The following is a 22,870-nucleotide window of genomic DNA, read 5'->3' as shown; positions in this document are numbered from 1 at the left end:
TCTATACATATAAATTTATCTCGTCCTTTATTTTAATTTATAAATCCTCAATTGTGTTCTGAATTGGGGGGAGGGAGTAGCTCTTCTTAAATTTCTTGAAAAGATACTTCTGCGCATGCGCGATATCACGAGATGATAATACACAGAAACATAATTGAAACATATAATTACCGTGCATTCATCTCATCTGTTGCAACATCATTTTTCTGAACAATGCTGATGATGGCGCAGTTTTTGCTGCAATCAGGGCACAAATAAGCAGTATCATATAACGATGCAAAAAAGATTGTCTCCGAGGTAGTAGTTGGTAGAGGATCAACTTTATCTGGGTAGAAGAGACAGAAATCATCAGACGGAGACTCGAAATGCTCGTAATATTTGCACGGCACACCCGGCACGAGCACCTGCTGCGAACCTGCTCGCGAACCATCTTCTTGCTACTTTCTCGCTGGCACTCTTGGTACTCAAATTTTCGAGCGCGTCTTCTTTCCAAATTACCTTCACGATATTATGACGAGAAATATCTCTAAATCTGTGTGCGAAATCTACAGAGTTGATTAAAATCATTTTGAAAGATACATCGAAGATGATCATCATTTATCTGATAAAATGAATCAAGCATTTTATATAAATTAAAAACTTTGTTTAAAAAAACAGATAATTATAGCTAAAAAATAAAAAAGAGCAAAATGATATTAGCATAGCATATAATTCTAAGAAAATAAAAATTATTATATGTATTTTGGAGTATCATTAATTAAAACAAAATCTTTTTTGACATATAACCTCACGTCATATATATTTACCTACCACATACATATTTTAATATATTAATTTAAAAATTAGATGTGAAAAAAATCATATCGTGCCACTTTTTTTATTGTTTCGAAGGCAAATAATTAAAGGTAACGAAAATTGTATCGGCTATTACCGAACGCGTTCAAGGGATAGAAGACATACCGAAAACACTGGTTGAGAACCGCTTAGGCCACACGCACACTCTTCGGTGGCTCCAATTAAGCGGGCAACATTAATTTCAACCACCCGGTCCGACCCCGCGGTTATCTCCTTCTCTCCCGCTCCCGTCCTTTCGTCAGTCCTTTCCTTGTCCCTTCGTTCCTGTCCCTGTGTATATTCCTCCTCTTCGTAACCCCTTCCCTTACGTCCCTCCCGCCCTTCCTATATCCTCGCATCGTCCGTTTCCACTCGCTCTTCCGCACACGCGCTCGCCTTTACCGTGCTGCGAATTGCGTCCTGTGCACGCAGGTAAATTACCGTTCGAGTGCACGCCTACACACGCGTGGTCGTCTTTCATGCACGTATAAGGCATGCGCGAATCATTGTGGTTCATGGATGGTTAAGTTTACGCGCGAACAATAAATAATTTATCTTCTCTCACACTTTGTATGATTTTTTACAGTTGTCAGAAAGAGATCGTTGACTCGCTGTTATCATTCTGTTATCGATGTCACTGCAAACATTTTGGGTACGATTCAATAATATTGAGTTATCGATATCCTTTGATCGATATGCTGATGCACGCTATATTTCTTTTGTTCAATAAATGATCAACTTTCAGAACATGAGCTCATTATTGCGCTCTGAAAATGTGAAGCGTACGATATAATTACGTTCGCATATAAACAAATACATTACGTGCACATTTTGAAGGATACATGTGTCATATATTGACAAAATATTGACAAAAACATAAAAGATTCGTAGACTATTGTACTATTTCTTCCGAGTATCTGTGCAAAATCTGAGCAATTTTCTTAACGATTTGGAAATTACTTAAGTTTGAAATTAGTATCGATTAATGGAAAATCGCGTATAACATTTATTGATAAATTTGACAAAAAAAGAAAAACATTGCCAACGAAATAAAAATTTTCAAATATATTTACTAAAAATTGCCGAAAAATATTATCTCTCTCTCTCTTTGCAAATTACTCATTTTTTTTTATTTTTTGTAGTTGATTTCAGGGAGTATTCAGAATTAAAAGTTTTTGTTATAAATTAGGAAACATGTTAATTACAGTTATTTTTTTTACGAAGACAAAAACCATATTATTTTGTAATATATATTTAATTAATTTAATTCTTTTTATAATCCAGATTTATTTATTTAATTTTTTAAAACAGTGTAAACGTAAAAAATATATTTTTTTTGTTTCTAATTTTGACAGTTATTCGCTACTATTGTACAACCAAACATCTTTAATGCACAGAATGTAGTCTTGAAACTCCTTATCGAGATTATAAATCTCGTTTAAGATTTTCACCCATCTTGTGTCTATGCGATCATCGACATCCGGTGAAAAGGACCGCTTTAAGGTCCCGTCAACATAACGCAACATTTACAAATACGCGCATAAATATGTAAATACGCGAGGCGCATCTCATATATGCAGCAAGTTTCATATATATGCTAATTACTACAAATCATCTTTCTTCCATAATTATCCTCCACTACGCTTACGCATCCGCGCGGCGCCTGCGCCTCCCGCCGCCTCCCCCTCCTCATCCCTTCCGCCTTTCCGTACGTGTTGTTTAAAGAGCGCGATCCACCGACTCGCCGGAAATAATGGAAACGCATTTCGCTCGCGCCAATCTTTCAACGCTCTCTCTCTCTCTCTCTACTTACACGCTCGTTTAACCGCACGCTAATGCGCGGCCGTCATTTATTATTCGAATGCGTCTCCTATATTTAACCGGCCGCGAGAGCTCCGCGCTTGTTTGTTTCCACGCACGCCTCGTCTCCGCTCGATATTCCGGTTTTCCGATCTTCCCTCTCGATTTTTTTCCTCCTCCCTCATCCGGTATATCCACGCTCGCTCGATTTCCCGTTACGCGTCGCTTCTCGTCGCGCTCGCCTTCCGTCACCGGCCTGTCGCCTGTCGCGTCCGTACCTCGTCATATCCCATATCAATTCAGCGACTTACTCCAATGTCGAGAGCGCACACGCGGCCTCGTTTCGTTCGCTCTTTAGCCGCTTTAGCAAATGCGATAGTTTACATCAGCCGACTTCTTGGATCACGTGGCTCGCGAAGAGGAGAGTCGAACGCAGAGAGAAGACAGTGATAAAGAGCTGGGTCTATTCTTGCGATTTCCGTCATGTGGCATGGCCATTACTAACTTACGTAAAGAAATCGTTTGTGGCCGTTTACAGTAAAGCGATTTTTTTTACAGATAATAGATAATAGATAATAGATAATAGATAATAGATAAAAGATAATAGATAATAGATAATAGATAATGGATACATCGTTATAAAATCAAATTATTAAAAATATATCAACATATTAGCAGGCAATATCATATATTTAATTACAAGAAAAATGAAATTTTGATAGAGTGGAAAAATTGTCGTTTCTTTCGTTAAAAAGGCATTGCAGAATGCGATCGGTTCAATAACACGCATTTTGAAACGCTAACCGAGCCGACACCGACTCGGCTCGCGTCAATCACCAAATAAGAGAGGCAGAGTGTAGGTGGTAGTTTACTTTGGTGCGTATACCAAGTTCCTCGCCACATGCTTGGAGAAGCCGAAGGAACGTAATAGAGCGGAAGGGTGAACCAGCGGGAGAGAAGCCCGAAGAGAGGAGGCACGAGGGAACGTCACGTTACGTTCCACGTGGAACGGCGGAGTGACGTTTCTAATGCGAAACTAAGAAATTAGAACAGTCGCGCTGTCTAATGAGATACTAATTGCGCCGCATTCTCGTTGTATTGACTCGACCGGGGATCAGATAAACATGACTCCGACCGAGGGAAAGTGTGTGAAACATGTCCGTGAGATTTAATCAAAATTGCTGAATTTATGTGCCGGGAAACGGGCCTCGATGAGGAATGATTAAAATCGAATATTGAGGTATTTGTTGAAAACATTTACAGCCAATCCGAGAGTGCGAGTCCTGATATTTAATCGCGCGCACATTTATAAACACGCATTTATAAACGCACATTTATATCCAAAGAGAAAGAGAGGAAATATAATTATTATAATTATTATGTTTAATTAAAGAAATGCTGATAAGAACACTCGCATTATATTAGAGTGATATATTAGAATTTAAAACATAATTAAATAATCACAAATATGATAATTATGGATAATTGTTGGTATGATATTTATGTTCACACACACACACATACACACGATAATAAATCATGAGAAATAAAAAAGAAAAAAAAAATATATATATATATATATAACATGGCAGAAAAAAATGGAGAAACCGCCTTTAAATTCAATCAGTTTCCATAAATTAGTGAGTGAAATTAATATTATCTACTTAGAAATAAATCTCTTTGAATTCAATCAGTTTTCATAAATTAGTCAGCAAAGTTGATATTATCTATTTCAAAATAAATCTCGAGGGTTATATGTCAAGCATGCATCTAACACGCAGAATCGCCGGGGGGGAATATAATTTATGGTAGCACAAGCAATCACACATAGCACTCCTTACTCTTATATCTCAACGCGTTCAACGAGGCACGATAATGTCATGCATTTGAAAATACGATTCGACTACAGACTGCACGCGCGGATAAATAATGCGGAAGAGAATACGCGAAAAAAAGCGCGCAGCCTTTATCAGGAGGAAGCCGCGAGCAAGACGAGTCACATCTCGACCTTAACATCCCTTGTCTTTATTTCATATCGAGATGTAACAAACTAATAAATAATAATAAAATGAAATAAAAAATTTAATGTAATGGAGCGATAAACATTTTACTTATTTATATATCTGTAATTTATTTTATTTTATTTCACGTATATATCCGTAATTTTAGAAAGTTAAGAGAATTCTGGAGATAATATTAATTAATGCAAAACAATTAAAATACAATAATAAAATAATATTAACTTGAGATGGCTTATTATGAGCTTGTGAGCTATGGGGATTATATATGTCAAAACTTCTCATTGAAAATATCTTGTATTGAAACGCATTGCATGAAGATGCGATCAACGTCGATTGCAAGTGATTACGAGCGATTGCGCGTTAGCGCTGGATCCGATTAGATGATGTGTATCTTCAGAGTCGGTGAATAGGAGCTAACCGTTCGTTAAATATATTGTACATGCGCATCTTCGCGCCCGTTGCAGCCCGCAAAGTCTGAGCAGTTCGCATGAAAATGCCGGCGCGTTTACATTATCGTGGGAAAGAGACATTCCGATAGTGCGGTGAGAGACGAACAATTATACGTCGTTTGATACGAGGAGAGCCCGTAATTGCCATCAGTAATGATGATTTGATATAACCACTTCTCTCGCACGACACCTTAAATTCATTAATTAATGATATCTAATAATAAGCGTCAATTGCAAATCAGCCCGAATCTCCACACTGTTGTTCGCTTTTAATTCGATTAATCGTCATCACGTCGTGTCTGGCATATCTTTGTCGAGAATGGAACGGTGTCGTTATTTAGCACGAAATTATAATCCCAATGGAAATATTATTAATTTTCCTACAAGCTGATAACCGATAAATCGGTAATCATAAAGTAGACTTCAAAGGCAAATCAGGCGTGTCGAGATAAATCTATTTGCTTGTCATGTTTCATAAGTTCCATACATGCTCTCCTTTTCCATATTTTTCCTCATGATTTTGTATGCATATTATAAATTGTTCTAAGGAATTATAAAAATGAGCTGTGTATGTAAAAAAACGAGTTTAAGGATATGTGTCACATGTCAAATGTGTCTGACAAAAACATGAAAATTTCGCAGATTGTTCTATTATTTCTTTCAGATATTAAAATGCAAAATATAAGCACAATTTTCTTAACGATTTGGAAATTATTTAAGTTTAAAGTTAGTATTCTTATCAAATATCACGTATTGTAGCACTTATTGACAAATTTGACAAGAAAAAAAGCATTGTCAACAAAATAAAAATTTTCACGTATATTAAGGAAACTCTAATTTAAATCTTACAGGAAATTTTGTGCAAAATTTGATTTAGATCCACTTCCGTTTAAAAGCTATTTACTAAAAATTGTAGAAAAATATTATGTTTTTTCCTTTCTCCCTTTCTGCAAATTATTATTATTATTTTTTTCTTTGTTTCTTACAGGGAGTATTCACGATCAAAAGTTTTTGTCATAAATTAGGAAAAATATTAATTATAAATATTTTTTTTATCAAGACATTAAAAATCATATTATTTTGTGGTACTTTAATTTTTTTTATAATCTGGATTTATTTATTTGGTTTTTCAAACAATATAAATGTAAGAAATATGGTTTTTTTTTTAATTTTGAGTTTTTTATACAGGTAAAGCGTCCTTGAATAAAAAAACTACAATCTTAATTATCTTATTTATTGTTACTATCAGGAATTTGGAATAATCAGTATTGCAAATTTCACCTAATCTTTTATTTAGTATTATTTGTTTCCACTCAAAGTCGAAAGAAATGAATAAGATTTCGTTTAATTGTAAAAAAATTATGCAAACTAAAATATCGCGATTGCTTATAAAATTTTTTTCTTAAAGATATTTCCATTTCTATGTTGCAAATTATTCTAACGTAATTCTATTTAATTTACAATTATATATTAAATAAATATTCTTCCCATCGAGTTTCTACAACTCACTTTTATAATCACCAGCGCGTTAAAAGCGTTGCAAGCTACTCGAGAACACGGATCACCTACCAAACTTTTACACGTGCTTCTCGTATTTTCATCCCGAAAGACAAGGTAGATCCGAAAAGATATAATCGCCTTGACAATCGATGATTTGCGCGATAACTCGATTCGCGCAATGATGTAATAATTAATATGCGCAGCATGCGCGTGAGAGTGCATGTCAAACTTTCCCACTACGAAAAACAATGTTGCAATAATCACGCTTGGTGAATTATTTCGTTGATAAAACACTAATCCGCGAAACCTTGCACGCTTATCACCGCGATAACGCGGCTCTCGATGTATATCGCTTGAACGGGGAGGGGGAGGAGGGGATGGGGGGAATCCCTATATAACATAATAATAATAAGACAAACCGATAAAAATTATGCAAACTAAAATATCGCGATTGCTTATAAAATTTTTTTCTTAAAGATATTTCCATTTCTACGTTGCAAATTATTTTAACGTAATTCTATTTAATTTACAATTATATATTAAATAAATATTCTTCCCATCGAGTTTCTACAACTCACTTTTATAATCACCAGCGTGTTAAAAGCGTTACAAGCTACTCGAGAACACGGATCAGCTACCGAACTTTTACACGTGCTTCTCGTATTTCCATCCCGAAAGACAAGGTAGATCCGAAAAGATATAATCGCCTTGACAATCGATGATTTGCGCGATAACTCGATTCGCGCAATGATGTAATAATTAATATGCGCAGCATGCGCGTGAGAGTGCATGTCAAACTTTCCCACTACGAAAAATAATGTTGCAATAATCACGCTTAGTGAATTATTTCGTTGGTAAAACACTAATCCGTGAAACCTTGCACGCTTATCACCGCGATAACGCGGCTCTCGATGTATATCGCTTGAACGGGGAGGGGGAGGAAGGGATGGGGGGATCCCTATATAACATAATAATAATAAGACGAACCGATAAAGATCTCCTAGTACCGGTCAAACGCCTACAACGTACTACAATAAGACACGATGCCGTGTAGCGATCGTGACTGCTCGTCGGAGCGCAGTGATCCTTACGAAGTGACTTTCCTCCCGAGATAACATCGAGGTTACATGAAAACTAAATGGCAAAAGACGTTGAGGGATTATAGTTCCTGCCTTGCCATGTAAGCGGTTGGATCTAGTATGAATGCAATGCTTTCTAAACGCTTTATGATCCGCGAAACATAATTTTTTCTCCCACGACAACTCAATAAATTGTAATCATGAGAACATCATACATAATGATATACATTCATGATAAGGAAATACACACTTTGATACGATTTTATTTTTAAATATCAGTACAACATGCAGATTTATTAGAAATGATAGATCGATCCTGGAATCGGCCATTAAGAAGAATGCGTGGCTTAAAATATATTTTTAATTGGATGCTGCAAAGAAAATAGATAACAAAGTCGGAGAGAGAAAGATCGGGAGCTGGATGTATGAACAACGTGGCGGATAAGAATGAGGCGGTCTCATTGACAGAACCGGTGCATCGAGGATGCAGCAATGAAGCCATTAATCGTCTCTTTGAACTATGTATCGTTTGCAAATGTCTCTTGCTCGTAAGTTTTGATGCTTATTATGCGAGAGAATTCAAAGAGAGGTTCTCTCGTGCTCAAATTTCTCGCAAATTTTATAAATCTCCTCATTTCTCGCACCTTGTTATATTTAAAATCTTAATTTTTTTTAATATAGAGTAAAGCTTTTTGTTTAAATTAAATGTACATTTAAAAAATCAAAAGATAGGTGGTGATAAGGACCTCAGTCGATCCCAATTGTTTTTGTTATAAATTGATGATATTATTAGTAATGTTAATAATAATGTGTAAATTGTATTGGAATATTTACTTTATTTACAGTAACAAAAGCGTGATTTAGGCATTTTTTGTTCTTCTTAAACAGGATTACACTAGCGAAATATTGTTGATACATTAATAAAAGAAATAAATATTGACATTTAAATAAATAAGATATATAAATAAATTTATCTCTTCAAATAACACTCGTTACTCCATATATTTACTAAAATATGAAAAAAATCAATTTTTTGCAATTTTTCACAATTTAAAAAAAAAAGACTTTTTGAAGCAATCAGTAATTCACGATGTTAAATTTCTCATAAAATGTGTATTATTATTTTGTTAAAATAATCTAATAAAATAATAATAATTGTGTGGAGAAAATATTTTTTTGCGCACAGAAATTCGTGACCATGTTTTATATATCATTCTAAAAATATCTATCATATTCAAAAGATCTGAATGCTGTCAAATACATATTCCATTTGTCTAAAATCGAATGCTAACCGATTTTAAACGTAAAAGTACGCGAAGAAAATGGACGAAAAGAAGGGGATAAGAAAAGGGAAAAAAAAGGATAGGCAAGGCCACGCCTTAATGGAAACGAGTTAATGACCCGTGGAAACGTAAATGCTCGACTAACGATCGACGAGTGATCATTATTTATAGTTATGGATATAGCCGCAGACAAACTGATATACTTACACTTTTCATACGATTTTGTAGACATTAATCGAAACACGTTAACAAAGATCTCCTGGGAAATCTAATTAAAATTAAATGCAAACCGCACGTAACACAAGCGACACGTAATTTTTCAGGCGGACAAAAAGATTAAATAAAACAACTAAAATCTATCTATATGTAAATGTTGATTTAATAAAATAAAATCGAAACTAATTCATTTTTATTATTTCAGATTATATTTTTAAAAATTTCTCAGCTTTAATAAAATATACATCGATATCTACTATTTACATTTGCATTAACAATGACTAATAATTTGTGTAAAAAAAAAGATTTTCGAATAAATAAATGTAAAATGTATTTAATAATGAAGTTGTACATACGGTGGGACAGGAGTTTTAATCGTTGTGTTTTTTCTTTTTTGTTCTCAGGACGAAGTAAGTAACGACCCACGGCGGCTACGAGCCGTGCTCGAGCTAAGACGAGACTAATGACGAAATGGCATCGGGGAACGTGTGAGCTTTTCTGAACGAAGCCGTTATTATGCTTATTGTGTAAGCTTGCCCGATCGCTGATATTTCTGCGTTAAATCGATATCTTAATGACGCGTATGGATGTATCCAATGCTTTGCAATCAGATTGATTTAAAATGTAAGACGATATTAAGTTCCATCTATTTTGCGATTTACATTTCATATTATATGATTAAATTAACGTAGATTAATGGTTAACGTTTATTTAGGCGTAAAAATATGAAAATGTGATTATTTAAAGAGATTAGTATTGTTTTTGCAAGTGCTCATAAAAATACCTATACTATTTGCATTAGTTGACTTTCTAGGGATCTAGGGACTTTTCTATTTTACTCTATTTTCTATATATTTATGCTTATAACTTTATTCCAAATTTTTCGAAAGCTTTTTGTAGAAAAATATTAAGGGAGGAAACCAATGTAACAGCTAAAAAGAAAGGCTATTTTTAAGAATTTTTTTTTCTGATAAATAATTGTTTTTTTTTTTTTAAATCACATCATAAAATACACGATTTGAATTACATTTTTGGTGAAAATTTCGTTAAAAAATATTTATAGCTATAATAGCCTATATTTTTAGCAGCTTTAAAAAAAATCGAGGGCGTTCGTAGCGAGGCAACAAAAGCCCCAAAACAAAACAAAACAAAAAAAAAAAACTATTTTCTTAAAATATGAGACAATAGCTTCAGGCTTGCACGTATGAAATTTTCGATTGAATAATTTATTTTTTTTGTAATGTTAAAAAACAAAAGTCAACGTCTCAGGAATTTTGGAACTTTTTTCTTCAAAAGTCCGTCATTGTATGTACTAAATTATTTTTTTATTCATTTTTTTACATTACTTTTATTATTTCGTGATATTAATAACGTGATTAAAAAAAAAATTATTATTTACAGAAAAAAAAATTATTAAAAATAGCCTTTTCTTAGCCGTTACACTGCCTCCCCCCCCCTCCCCCTTTAATAAGCTCTTCAACGCACTGCCATAAGTTTTCTTTCCCGAGATACTTCATCCCGTCATACTAACCACCTATGCTTTTGAAATACCATCAGCGCTGAGCAGCTGCATATCGCAAAAACCTCGCGAAACATAAATAATTGGAAAATGTGGGTTACAAGGTATTCGCTATTCTGCTCGCGATATCGTATATTTGCTCGCGGCGAACGTAGGAAATCCATAAAGCGTCTATGCGGAATTCGCGTCCTGGATAACGAGAGCCGATACCAACGACGGCGGCTTTAAAACTGTCAATCGGGAGCTGCGACGGAGGTTTGCGATTCGAGTAAGAGAGAGAGAGAGAGAGAGCTCTCTCGTAATTCTTGTAAGTCGCGGAATGACTTGGGGGAATCGACGAGACCCGCTGCCCGCTCGGCTCCGTGTCGACACGCTTAGCCTCGTTTGTCCCAAGTAATGGTCGCGGTCATAACTCAAGCGGCTCCACTCGCGGCACCGAGCTCGTTTATATATCTCGATGTGTACCCGCACAAGGACCCGGCACGATCCAGATTCACGGAAAAGACGGGTCGATCGACTCTCCTCGAACGATCCAGCAGTTATCCGATCGTTCTGATGAGGAAACGCGTATTGTAAAAAATTTTCTAAACATTCAGACATATTTTTATTTCAATTTTCTGAGTGAGATTGTAAGAAATTTCAGGCAATCTATATATTAATTATCGGAACTGTTTTTTTTAAAGTTCAGAAAAATTTGTTTAAATATTGAAGTGTGTCTAAAAATTCAGACAGCATTTTGTTTGGAAATTCAGATTGGGTGTTTGCAAAAAAGGATTGTCTTAAAATTAAGACAAAATTTTTAATTATTGAGTTTTATTATTAGTTATTAAAACAATATTGAGATTAAAACATTGTTAAGATTATTGATTTTTAAAAATAGTTGAAATATTATATTTGTTTGTAAATTAAACGAGAAAGAATTATTATATTGTACAAACTTACAAAATTTTATTTAATAAATATAAATATATTTATATTAACGAAAACTTGGTAATAATTGATGCAGTAAACAAAATAAATAATATAAAATTTTCCACAGTTATTTAGCTCATTAAAAACATTATATAGTATTTTGGGAAGTAAACGATTGACATAAATAGTAATAATTATCTTATATTATTATATATTATGAAGATCGTTAAAATTACATGTTAAATATTATTTTAAACAATTGCTCAGTATTAGATAAAAATTGCTAATAAAATCATGACGAAATAATACAAGACGAAATTTTTCCTACAAGACTCACTGGAGATCAAGACAAGATTTAAATTTCCAAAAATTTTCATTATTAATATTAATATTTTTACGAATAATTGCCTTGTCTTGTGCAACCTTATTTTGTCTGAAGTTTCAATTTTTTTTTACAGTGCGATTCTTGACCGGCCAATCCTTGTGTTTATTTCGATGCCTCTCTTGTCATTATCTGACATTTCATATTTGATGCTTTATATTTATTTTGTTCTGTGCTGTTGAAATTTTGTTGCTATCTAAATTATATATCACCGTTTAGAAAGGATAAAGGGATATAAAGGATATTGTCTAGGATAAAATAGGAAAATACGAGAAAGAGAGAAAGAAAATGAAGAAATAAAATTATTAAAATTGAATTTTTTTTTTGCAAAATATCAAGATCTTGCTGTAATTGCGTTACGCTCTTATTTGATGTATTGTAGTTAGAGCCGTTATCGAGTTTGCGCGACTAATCGATGAAAATTGACCAAAGTGCGTCAACTACATGGAGCCAATGGCCTTAATGACTTAATGACGCGTCGTCTTCCTTTATATCATTCTATTAACCCGCTGCCTTTTAACGAGGATAATAATTATCAGCAATAAATTTCACGACGCTGATTTAATGTTCAATGTATTCATGACTGGACAAACTAGTAATGAAGATAATAATATAAATACAAGAGAGAGAATTTATCCTATTTATCCTATTTAATTATCATATTTGTACCTGACATTATCTCTTACGCGAAATGGTCGTTAGATCGTTTTAATTAATATTTATAATAATTAATTTTATAATAATTTTTTTGTACATGTTTCCAAAAAAAATATTCAAATATATAATAACAAAAATATAACAACGAAAATATATAATGATATTTTTGATATTATAAATGATACAATTAGACAAAAATACGATCAATCTTTATAGAACGATATCTGATAATACTTATACATTGGTCAAAAAAAGAACGAAAGAAAGAAGGACAGAATATGGATATTTTATTTATAAATCAAGTATATACAAGAATACACGAGGAGCATATTGGATTTTTGCGACATCGTAAAAAAAAAAGAAAAAAAAAACGGTGACGAAGAAAGTCGCTTCTTCGGTATAAACGTGCTTTATTAAAATGTAATAATCATTTATTGCTTGTCCTTTGCGCGACGAAAGCTTATCATTAAGCGGTCAGTGCTAGATTGCCGCTGTAATTATCAGATGACATCGGATGACAAGCGGGTGAACCGCCTTTAAGTCATGAATACTTAAACACGAATCGAATGAACACACGCGGCCGCGCTTCCTACCCAGGGCGACTTTGTACTTATAAAGCGTAGCTTGTCACTTGCATCACTTGGCGCAAAATATCGCAGTTGCCGCCCGTGCAATTTTAATGCATCTACAGCTATAATCGCACCTGTATGCGCTGGCCTCATTGTCGTTTGCCTTCCGGCGATCTTTCGTATCTGTCGATGATGACCGCGCGCAATTAAAAAAGACGTGACGGGCAAGTCGAGTGGCACTTTAGCAGTTTCGTTGTAAAGGCGATGCAATTCGTATTCGAACGACTCACTTCGTCTACGACTCGCACATACTTAAGAAGGCAATATCCGCTTGAATCTTTGAAAAATGAGTACATTTTCTAGATTTTTTCTGGCGCAACGATTTGATAAAAACTTTTCTTTTTACAATATTAATATAATATTGTTAAGTACTTAAATTAAAATTTTCAACTTGAAAAATTTTTTTGTTAAAGTCATGTAAGTATTTGCAGAATCTAATTTTATGCTGTGCATGGAAACGTTTATTTATCATATTTGAAATAAAAAATATAAGTTTCTTTTTTTATTAATTTTTAATAATTTTATTAATATTAAAAAATAAAAAATGGTGGCATATTGAAAGAAGTTTTTTTTTTTAAAAAACATCTTTTTTTTGTTTACAAAAAAAAATGAGGAATCTGAATTTCACGCACACCGTGCATGAAAATATAAATCTGTAAATATTCGCATGTTTGAAAAAAAAAATTTCTTCTAAGCTGAAAATTTTTATTTAAATACACTTAATAATATTATATTAATATTGTAAAAAAATTCATGACCTGCAGGACCATTGCATCGTCTACGCCAATTATCGAGTTTTATTTGACTGCTGTCATGATTTATACGGAAAGCTCTCTTTCTTAAACGCTATTATTATCACGATCTGAACGGTATTTGAGATCGGCGCTAAAAGATGAAAGATGTGAGATTTGAGTGAGAAAGCTACGCGCATCGTTAAAAGATTATTATTAATTTATGCCTGCGTGAATTTTCTGAAATATTATTGCCGTATTGTTTCGTACTTTCTAATTTAGTCAGGTGCTATTACAATCTAGCTTTCTATGTTTAGGCTTTTTTCGCGCCGATCTGATCATTTATTTCCACATATTTCTCTTTCGAGAGAGAGAGAGAGAGAGACTGGATCAAATTTATCTAAAATCTTCGTTCTGTTATTAATCTCCCAACACCTTTCTGATTGCACGAAATAGGCGTAGTTTGATAATTTTCTACAATCACATTACTTGTTCTGTCGGAATCAATTCGATTTTCGCTTCAGATTTAACGCGTAGGTTAGGTTAGGTTAGGTTAGGTTAGGTTAGGTTAGGTATACGAAAGAATTTGCACTCCGAACACGATCGTCGGCCATTTGCTTCGCATGGAATTCCACTAATTTGCAGATCATTTTTAACAAATTCTAGACATTTTACTCTACCTTTTCATTCTGCGCTCCGTGCCGTCTTCTCGGTTCTGCCGCCGATCCGGATGTAATTAAAAGCAACGTGACGAGCAAGTCGAGCAGCGGCCTGAAAGGGCGCTCGTACAACACAGCGCTGTCAATTCGTTACGCGAAAGTTGCCCGAAGCAGAAACTAGAAGCCAACTAACTGACATATCTATCTCAAGAATGGAACGAGGAAAGTAGTAATCATTTTTGAAATCCATTTCGCCAAATTTTAAAATTTTTCTAATTTCTATTGACCAAGAATTTGTTAACGCGACATAAAAGTCGAGTCTTGTTGCGCATTCTATGATAAAAGGATTCTCTCTCTCTCTCTCTCTCTCTCTCTCTCTCTCTCTCTGTCGCATGTAAATGAGCAATCAATGTAACGTTGGTATTTTTATTCTAATCATTTAGTGCGTGTGCCGTGTAACGATCCAGCTGATTAGCAATGTAAATGTCATTTCGCAGTGCGCGAGTTGCATGATTGTAAACGGTAGAAAAAGAAATGCAATTAAACTGACAGACCGAACTACGAGCTGACGTCTATCTCAGGAGTAGGACAAGGAAAATTAGTGTTTCTAGCGAGGCCGTGCGTCGCCGGTATTCGAGATGCTTTTGGGGTTGCGCTTAACAGGAGAGAGAGAGCGTCTTAGCATTATTGGTTTTACCCTCGAGAGTCTTTGGAGAGGGATTACCGTAAGTGGGAAGGGTGAGAATGAGAAGGGAGCCTTGCGGAGAGATGCTCTTCACCGTTTCCTACGCTTGACTGCAAGACCGCTTCGCTTAAGTAATTAGACTGCCGACTTGTTCGTTACCTCAGTCATTCCTGAGGAGCAGCAAAACTGCCAAGGATGCTAGGCGTATGTTAATGCAACTACCTAATACACTACGAGCGAGCTTACAATAAGCGATTTGTTGAATGATTTAGAAGAATTATTTTTTATTTTGTTAGGATTATTTATTTTATTATTAAGAATTATTTTTTATTTTATTTTTGCCTCCTCATAGAGGAAGCTTTGTTTTTATAATTTTTTTTTCTTTTTATATTTTAGTGCCAATGTATTCAGAATGTTTTAAAATGTCGAAAAAAACATATTTTTACAAAATGTCCGTGTGTGCATAAAAAGCATTGGTTGCTCTAATTTCCGCCGATTTTGGGCTAAATTTTTTTATATGAATATAGTATTATTAAAGGTTAGTTGGTATTATACTTGGCTAGAATCGGTGAAGGGGTGTATTTTTTATAAAAATTTGAATTTTTCAAAAAAAGGGTGTTGTTGCTCTAAATTCCGCAAATTTTGAGATATTGGTCTACATATTTTTATATGAATAGAATATCATTAAAAGATGATTGGTATTGAATTTGATGAGAATTGATGAAAGGGTTTACTTTTTTATGAAATTTTGAATTTTTCAATAAATGTCTATTACCTGCTTTAACAAATCCACAAATTTTGAGATATCGGACTAAATATTTTTACATGAATAGAATATCATTAAAGAATGGTTGGTATTGAATTTGATGAGAATTAGAATTATTGGAAAACTTCATTTTTTTTTAAATTTTGAATTTTTTTAAAAAAAAGATATGGTTGCTCGAATTTCTGCAAATTTTGAGATATCGAGCTAAATATTTTTACATGAGACATTTTTACTGATATTATAAAAGGAAGAAAGTAAAATTAAGAAATTAAAATTGAGGTGGCAATGTGCAAATTTCTAATTTGCACAATTTTCTACTTGCATTAATTTTTTTTTTCATTGTGCCTCCTGAAATTCTATTCTCATTCCAAGAGAAAAACACAAAATGACGACGAGTTTTCGCGAATCTTTCCGGTTATTAGATATGTCATTAAACTTACATGATTTATTATACCTATTTAACGCAAACACAGCGTAACACCGGGTGTCTTGATAAATATTTCTTTTCACAAATACCGGCACGTGTCTGGTGAAACGTCAAAAAAATTAGCGACATCATAAGGAGCCGCAATCATGTGAGGTATTTTACAGACGCCGTCGCAGTGCATCGCGACGAAGATGAATTTCTTACAACGATTTTTATGACCACACACGTGTATAGAAATCGATCGCGGCCGTAAGAGCCGGTTGTAAGAGCCAATCGGAGACGGGAAACTAACGACTCGAGTGCCGGCGCGCGGATGCTTGATCGTGCGGAACAAACTGCTTTTCCGATAATATTACTTAAAGCTTGCGTACTATGATCTTCGCTTTGAATGATTACGCGTTGTAAAACGCGTTTTCACTTCGAAATCTCATACTCGTGCCGGACGACCCTCGTTGGCCGACAGTAATTTATACTACCGCGCAACACACAACATTCGATAATTATCATTTGCAATGCAACTTATACTCCACGAGCCTGTAATTTCTCATATCTCTCTGTCTCTCTCTCGGCTCGGATCGTTAGAGCCTTGCTTCGCAGATAAATTGTTTGACGGTAAATAGATCGTAATCAGGTAGTTCTCCCTCTTGTTATATTTTACGCTTCGCTGCGACGGTTTTCATAAAAATTAATGTTTAGAATTAATAAGTTGCTGCAATTTATAATATTATAAAAATATTATATAGTGACTACTAAAACAGTTAGAAAATAATTTGCACGTTTTAGACGCAGTTATTTTAACTTAAATGATAAACTACGCTTTGGACACTCATTGTGAATAAAAGTGCATGATTATTTAATTATCAATTTAATCAATAATATTCCAACTGCTTTAATAATCATTGCAGCATTTCCATAAACTTTACACATGCTGACAGAAATCTTACATCTTTTCTAAACTTAAATAAACGCAAATACACTTCATTAACGTTCATTTTTTCAATTAGTAAATATAGCACTTAAACGAAATATAAATGCACTAATGTCATGCAAATGATAGCTAAAATTGTCATTAAAATTGTCTTTAAAATTGCATATAATATATAAACATTATCAATATTGTTGCTTATATTACCTATATATTATATATCTATGACATCAACTATTAAAAATTGAATTAAACTTTATTTTGACTGACCTAATAATTATCTCTAAAAAATTATATTTACTATAATATAAGATGTTTATATTGTATTCTCTCTCTCTCTCTCTCTCTCTCTTTTTCTCTTTCTCTCTCTCTCTCTCTCTTTCTCTCAGTCATTTTTCTTAATTGATTTATGTGAATTTAAAACAACATTTTTTAGTAGGAAGAAAAAAAACAATTTAGAAAAAAAACCTCATATTTTGCAGAAAATTTATAATATTTGTCTTGTTTTTTTTTTCAAACACATTATAGTACAAAAAAAAAATCATGGACATGTGTTGCTTTAAAAAATCACATGATTCAATTATCTCAATACCCGAGAAGGATAAGCATTCTATTTTTATCGAATTCTGTCACGTATTGACGTAATCAGTGAGATTCTCGAGAAACAGTTCCGACGTAAACATGCGTATAGCGACAGTTGAAACGCGCGTGTTTACGCGCGTGCAGGATGCGCAACGTGGCGGCAATAATAATGCGCGCGTGATTTAAAACCGTCTCTACGCAAGGTCTTCTCTCTACGTGATGATGATCGGCGCGAACCGCTGCATCGGCAGGTAGAGCGAAGAGAGAGAGAGACGGAAGGATTTACTTCGTCTCGTCGGCGGGAGGATCCTTCCAAGTCGGACGTTTATTCCGTCGACGAACTTTCCGACCCCGGGCTCCTCCCAAGCAACAACCGGCTTGTTATAGAAGACGGCATAACCGGACTTAGGCACAAACACGCCGAGAGGGGAAAAAACACTCGAGACAGCCTCTAGACAATAAAAGTTGCCGTAAAACTTGCTCGGCCGGCGGTTCGTTAATTTCTCAGATTTATCGGCGTGTAAACTTGCTGAATCAATGTCCGTCTAGGGCTTACGCGGCGATGTTTACGTGAGGTATTGCTTAGAATCTCAGGCCTAGTGTCATTTGTCGAAGATTTGCTGAGAATGTCATATCAAAGAAAGAAAAAGTTGGCTTTATGAAAACGCGAAGACAAGTCTTAGGAAAATTTTGCGCCCAAACAAAAAGATATATACGCTTTCTATGGTAGATCCACTCTTGCAAAAAGATCGACTAGTTTAGATATTTTGATGACGTGCGCGATTTCTTGGGAAAAACTCAACTTCACCTAGATGTTCTTGGATGAAAATATTGACAGATATGAGTTAACGCTAGGACCATCCCGTGTTGCAGGTCCGCGCACGAGAAGAGTGAAGAGGACGGACGGACGCGGCGGCGGTACACCCGAAGAGAAGCGTCCCAGGACGGCGTTCAGCGGCGATCAGTTAGCGAGGCTGAAGAGGGAATTCGCGGAAAACCGATACCTGACGGAAAGACGGAGGCAGCAGCTCTCGAGGGATCTAGGTTTGAACGAGGCACAGATCAAGATCTGGTTCCAGAATAAGAGGGCGAAAATCAAGAAGGCCAGCGGCCAGAAAAATCCTCTCGCGCTCCAGCTGATGGCGCAGGGGCTCTACAATCACTCGACGGTACCGCTCACTAAAGAGGAGGAGGAACAGGCCGCGGAGCTCCAAGCGAAATGACGTATGCAAACTTAAACGGAAACATTCGACAAAATGTTCATATGTAACTTGGAAACCCTAAATTTCGTATCTGACCCCAAAGACGCTATAAGCAAAGATTAAATTATCTCTCTCTCTCTCTCTCTCTCTCTCTCTCTCTCTCTCTCTCTCTCTCTCTCTCTCTCTCTCTCTCTCTTTATTTCGTTTTAATCCTTCGCGCAAGGATTTTTGTGGAAAAATCGGGAGAAGGAAAAGTAGAATCTCTGCAAAAGTTAAAATATACTTAGATAGAATAAAAAAAATTCTTTCGATACGATTAAAGAAACATTTGATAATATTAGAATCTCGCGAAGCGATCTTTTTTTTTTTTTTTAATGCGTCATCTTTGCAAAGGAGAATGCGAATATCACAAAAAATATTTTTATTAATTTTGCTAATTGTGCAAGTTTCTGAAAGCAAGTCATAATTAACCAAAGCGGTGTAAATTTTCGTGTTATTTAAGAAGAAAAAAAAAAAAAAAAGATAAATATGTGGTGTGTTATACTTTGAAGAGTCATATTGGCCAAATAGGTAATAAAAAGGAAAGCTTTCTGAGCGGGCCCCCGAAGTTTACGGTCTGCCATTTCTCTTCCTTAAAACGAAAGACTGGAGTATTTATTTCGTTAGATGTACTAGAGTGACAACTCGTTAGACAGCAAACGAATCAACTCGAGGAATTCTTGTTCTTGTAATTAGAGCTTCCGATAGAACAGCATTTGACGTATGTCGCTCGCCTTCGTTCGACAGTTAATTGTGAGAAACAAAAAAAAGAAAAGTAAAAAAGAAATGTTAGTTACCGAGATGGCTGCGTGAATAAGTTACGGTCGCGCGCCGTTTCTTGCCATCGCTTCGAAAGGTGATGAAAGGTGATGAAGTAAGTATAAAAACCACGGCACACATTCCTAGATCGAGGCACGACAGGATCAGATTTTGACTTTCGTCGAGAGGGAAAATTTCTCTCACACAAAATTTGATCCGGTTTTAAGGTGAAAACAAACATGTGTTCGATTAGCGTAACTGCGATGGCTTGGCAGCGGTTAATTTTTCACGAAGGAGATTAGCAAGTGCCATTTTTTTGCAATTTTTTCCGGCAAGATTATTTACACGAGAACGTGCGGAATCACCTCCGTGATTAAGAGAAGACTTGAAATCGAGTGAGTAAGGGGGAAAATTAGATTTTACATTAATTTATTGTATAAAAATGTATTATATATCGCGAAGAAAAATTGGAGTGATTGCGACGTGCAATAGTATACATATATATATATATAAAGAGAAGCAAATATAAAGAGATGAGCTATGTATAGGTGTGTTGTATATGTAATCGACGGAGCGACTTGTACATAATTTATCACTTAGCGGCGGCGTTGTGTCCCGATATAGACTGTTTAAAATATAACTTAGTTATTTATTTACGTATGTATGAATCGTAGCGATCATACGAACGATCACGCGACAACTGATACTTGTAAGATTATTTAAATTCGAATTAAATATTCCCAATTATCAAGCCATCGAACATGATTTATTTTCTCAGCGCTTACCTCTCCTCACGTCACGTGAACGTTTGCTCAGGTAAAGTATAATCTGTGACAGCTGCGGGCAGAATCGAAAGCTTGATTAATCAATGATTGCGCGACGTGTCATTTGCCAAATGTCTTACAATCAATGATTAGAAGATGTAAATGATGAGGTGTCATCGAAACGAAAAACAAATTTGAATTATATTTAAGTAATACTAGATTTATTAAACGTTTTGCAAATCTTTTTCATATCTATTTAAAAATTATTAACATTATTAATAATAACATTAATTAAAACAATTGCAAATTTTTTATAAAGAAACTATCTCTCTTTAAAATTATTTTTTCTATTAAGATTATACATAAATATAACAAATGCTTAATTATAAATATTTATCATAAACAAAAGTTATCTCCAGTTTTTTTTTAATAATTAATGACAGAAAAAATTATTATTACACAGACAGAATTTAAAAAATTATTAAAAATTATTGTTTTCTACACGAAAATAAAATTCTATTTATAGAATATTAACAATAATATAAAAAAGTCAAATATAGATTTAAAATCGTCAGATGTAACTTAAAAAATTATTAAAAATTATTTTCTACATAAAAGTATAATTCTATTTGTAGAATGTTAACATTAATGTAAAAAGTCAAATATAGATTTAAAATCGTCAGATGTAATTTAAAAAATTATTAAAATTATTAAAAATTATTTTCTACGTAAAAGTATAATTCTATTTGTAGAACATTAACATTAATGTAAAAAGTCAAATATAGATTTAAAATCGTCAGATGTAACTTAAAAAATTATTAAAATTATTAAAAATTTTTTCTACGTAAAAGTATAATTCTATTTGTAGAATATTAACATTAATGTAAAAAGTCAAATATAGATATAAAATTGTGAGAAAAACTTTTTATCTTTTCTACCATGAAGCCGATATAAAAAGGAGAGCGAGGAAGATAGTCGGGAGCATCTCTGGAGGGATGAAAGCGGCGGGGCGGGTCGATTCGCATTCAGCATTTGGCGCATGCTTTCCACCCCTGCCGACTCGTTTCAGGCATCGTGCGGACTCGATGGGAAAGCCCCTCCTGCCGACTAGATATCGATTGATTTACGGTCAAAAGGTGGCCATCGTTGATATCACGCCAGCCACGCCTACGTTGTACCGTAAACGCGTTGCGTGTGTGTTGCGTTACGCTGATCGCGAGTGGTGTCAGATTAACGCGCGTCATACTTCATTTAACCCGGCTCCATCGCTGTCCACGCGAAACTCTATTCTGTCGCCCCGATACCTTTCGCGTATCTCTTTATTACGTCGTTTATGGGGAGAATATTGAATTTTCCTGGAAGAAAAGGAATAACGAGCCATTATCTAAGATGATTCTGTAAAAATATAATTATGAGATATGTGGAGGAAATGATATAAAAAATAAAGATAAATAAATAAAATAAAAAATATGATATATAATATAATAAAAAATACAATAAAAGTATAATAAAAAATACAATAAAAAAAATGATATAATATAATATAAAATTTATAATATAAATATTATAATATATATAATATAATATAATATAAATAATATAATATAATATAAATATTATAATAAAATAAAAAATATAAATTTTATAATATAATATATAAGTTTTATAATACAAAAGTTGTGATAATTTTTACATAAAACGAGAGAAATTGTACACTTGAGATAAAATGAGAGCGACAAAATTACGGCGTAGATTATTATCGAATGTGAAATATTTTTGTCGCTGGAAGGTGGAAAATTGAAGATATTCGAGAAACGCATGGAAACTCGAACGCAGCTGTCAAAAGGGACGACTGATAAGTAATAGGTAACATTAACGTACAAGCTACAGCGGAGTGGAAGGACTGACATGACGAATAATCGGCGATAGTCACTTTCGACTAGACTTCCGTTATACCCTCGTCCACGAGAAGAAACGAGAAGACTCTCTTCAACGACGTCGCGACGATTAGATGTATCGATATTCTCTGCCTTGACCTTATTCAGGTTTC

General features: G+C 34.3%; 1 protein-coding gene across 1 annotated transcript; it reads left to right on the top strand.

Moving 5' to 3' along the window:
• Positions 1-18,868: 18,868 nt before the first annotated feature.
• On the top strand, positions 18,869-20,518 carry LOC126858040 (homeobox protein E60). Its single transcript, XM_050608046.1, has one exon. It carries the CDS (start codon positions 18,869-18,871, stop codon positions 19,277-19,279), a length of 411 nt encoding a protein of 136 aa, XP_050464003.1. The 3' UTR covers positions 19,280-20,518.
• Positions 20,519-22,870: the final 2,352 nt, after the last annotated feature.

This window comes from Cataglyphis hispanica, chromosome 23 (genome assembly GCF_021464435.1).
Source record: "Cataglyphis hispanica isolate Lineage 1 chromosome 23, ULB_Chis1_1.0, whole genome shotgun sequence".
Classification (NCBI taxonomy): domain Eukaryota; kingdom Metazoa; phylum Arthropoda; class Insecta; order Hymenoptera; family Formicidae; genus Cataglyphis; species Cataglyphis hispanica.
This window is presented reverse-complemented; position numbering and strand designations above follow the sequence as displayed.

Bases quoted from the DNA above. Each gene is read 5' to 3' on its own strand.
- LOC126858040 (XM_050608046.1), top strand. From the start codon at position 18,869: ATGTTCTTGGATGAAAATATTGACAGATATGAGTTAACGCTAGGACCA.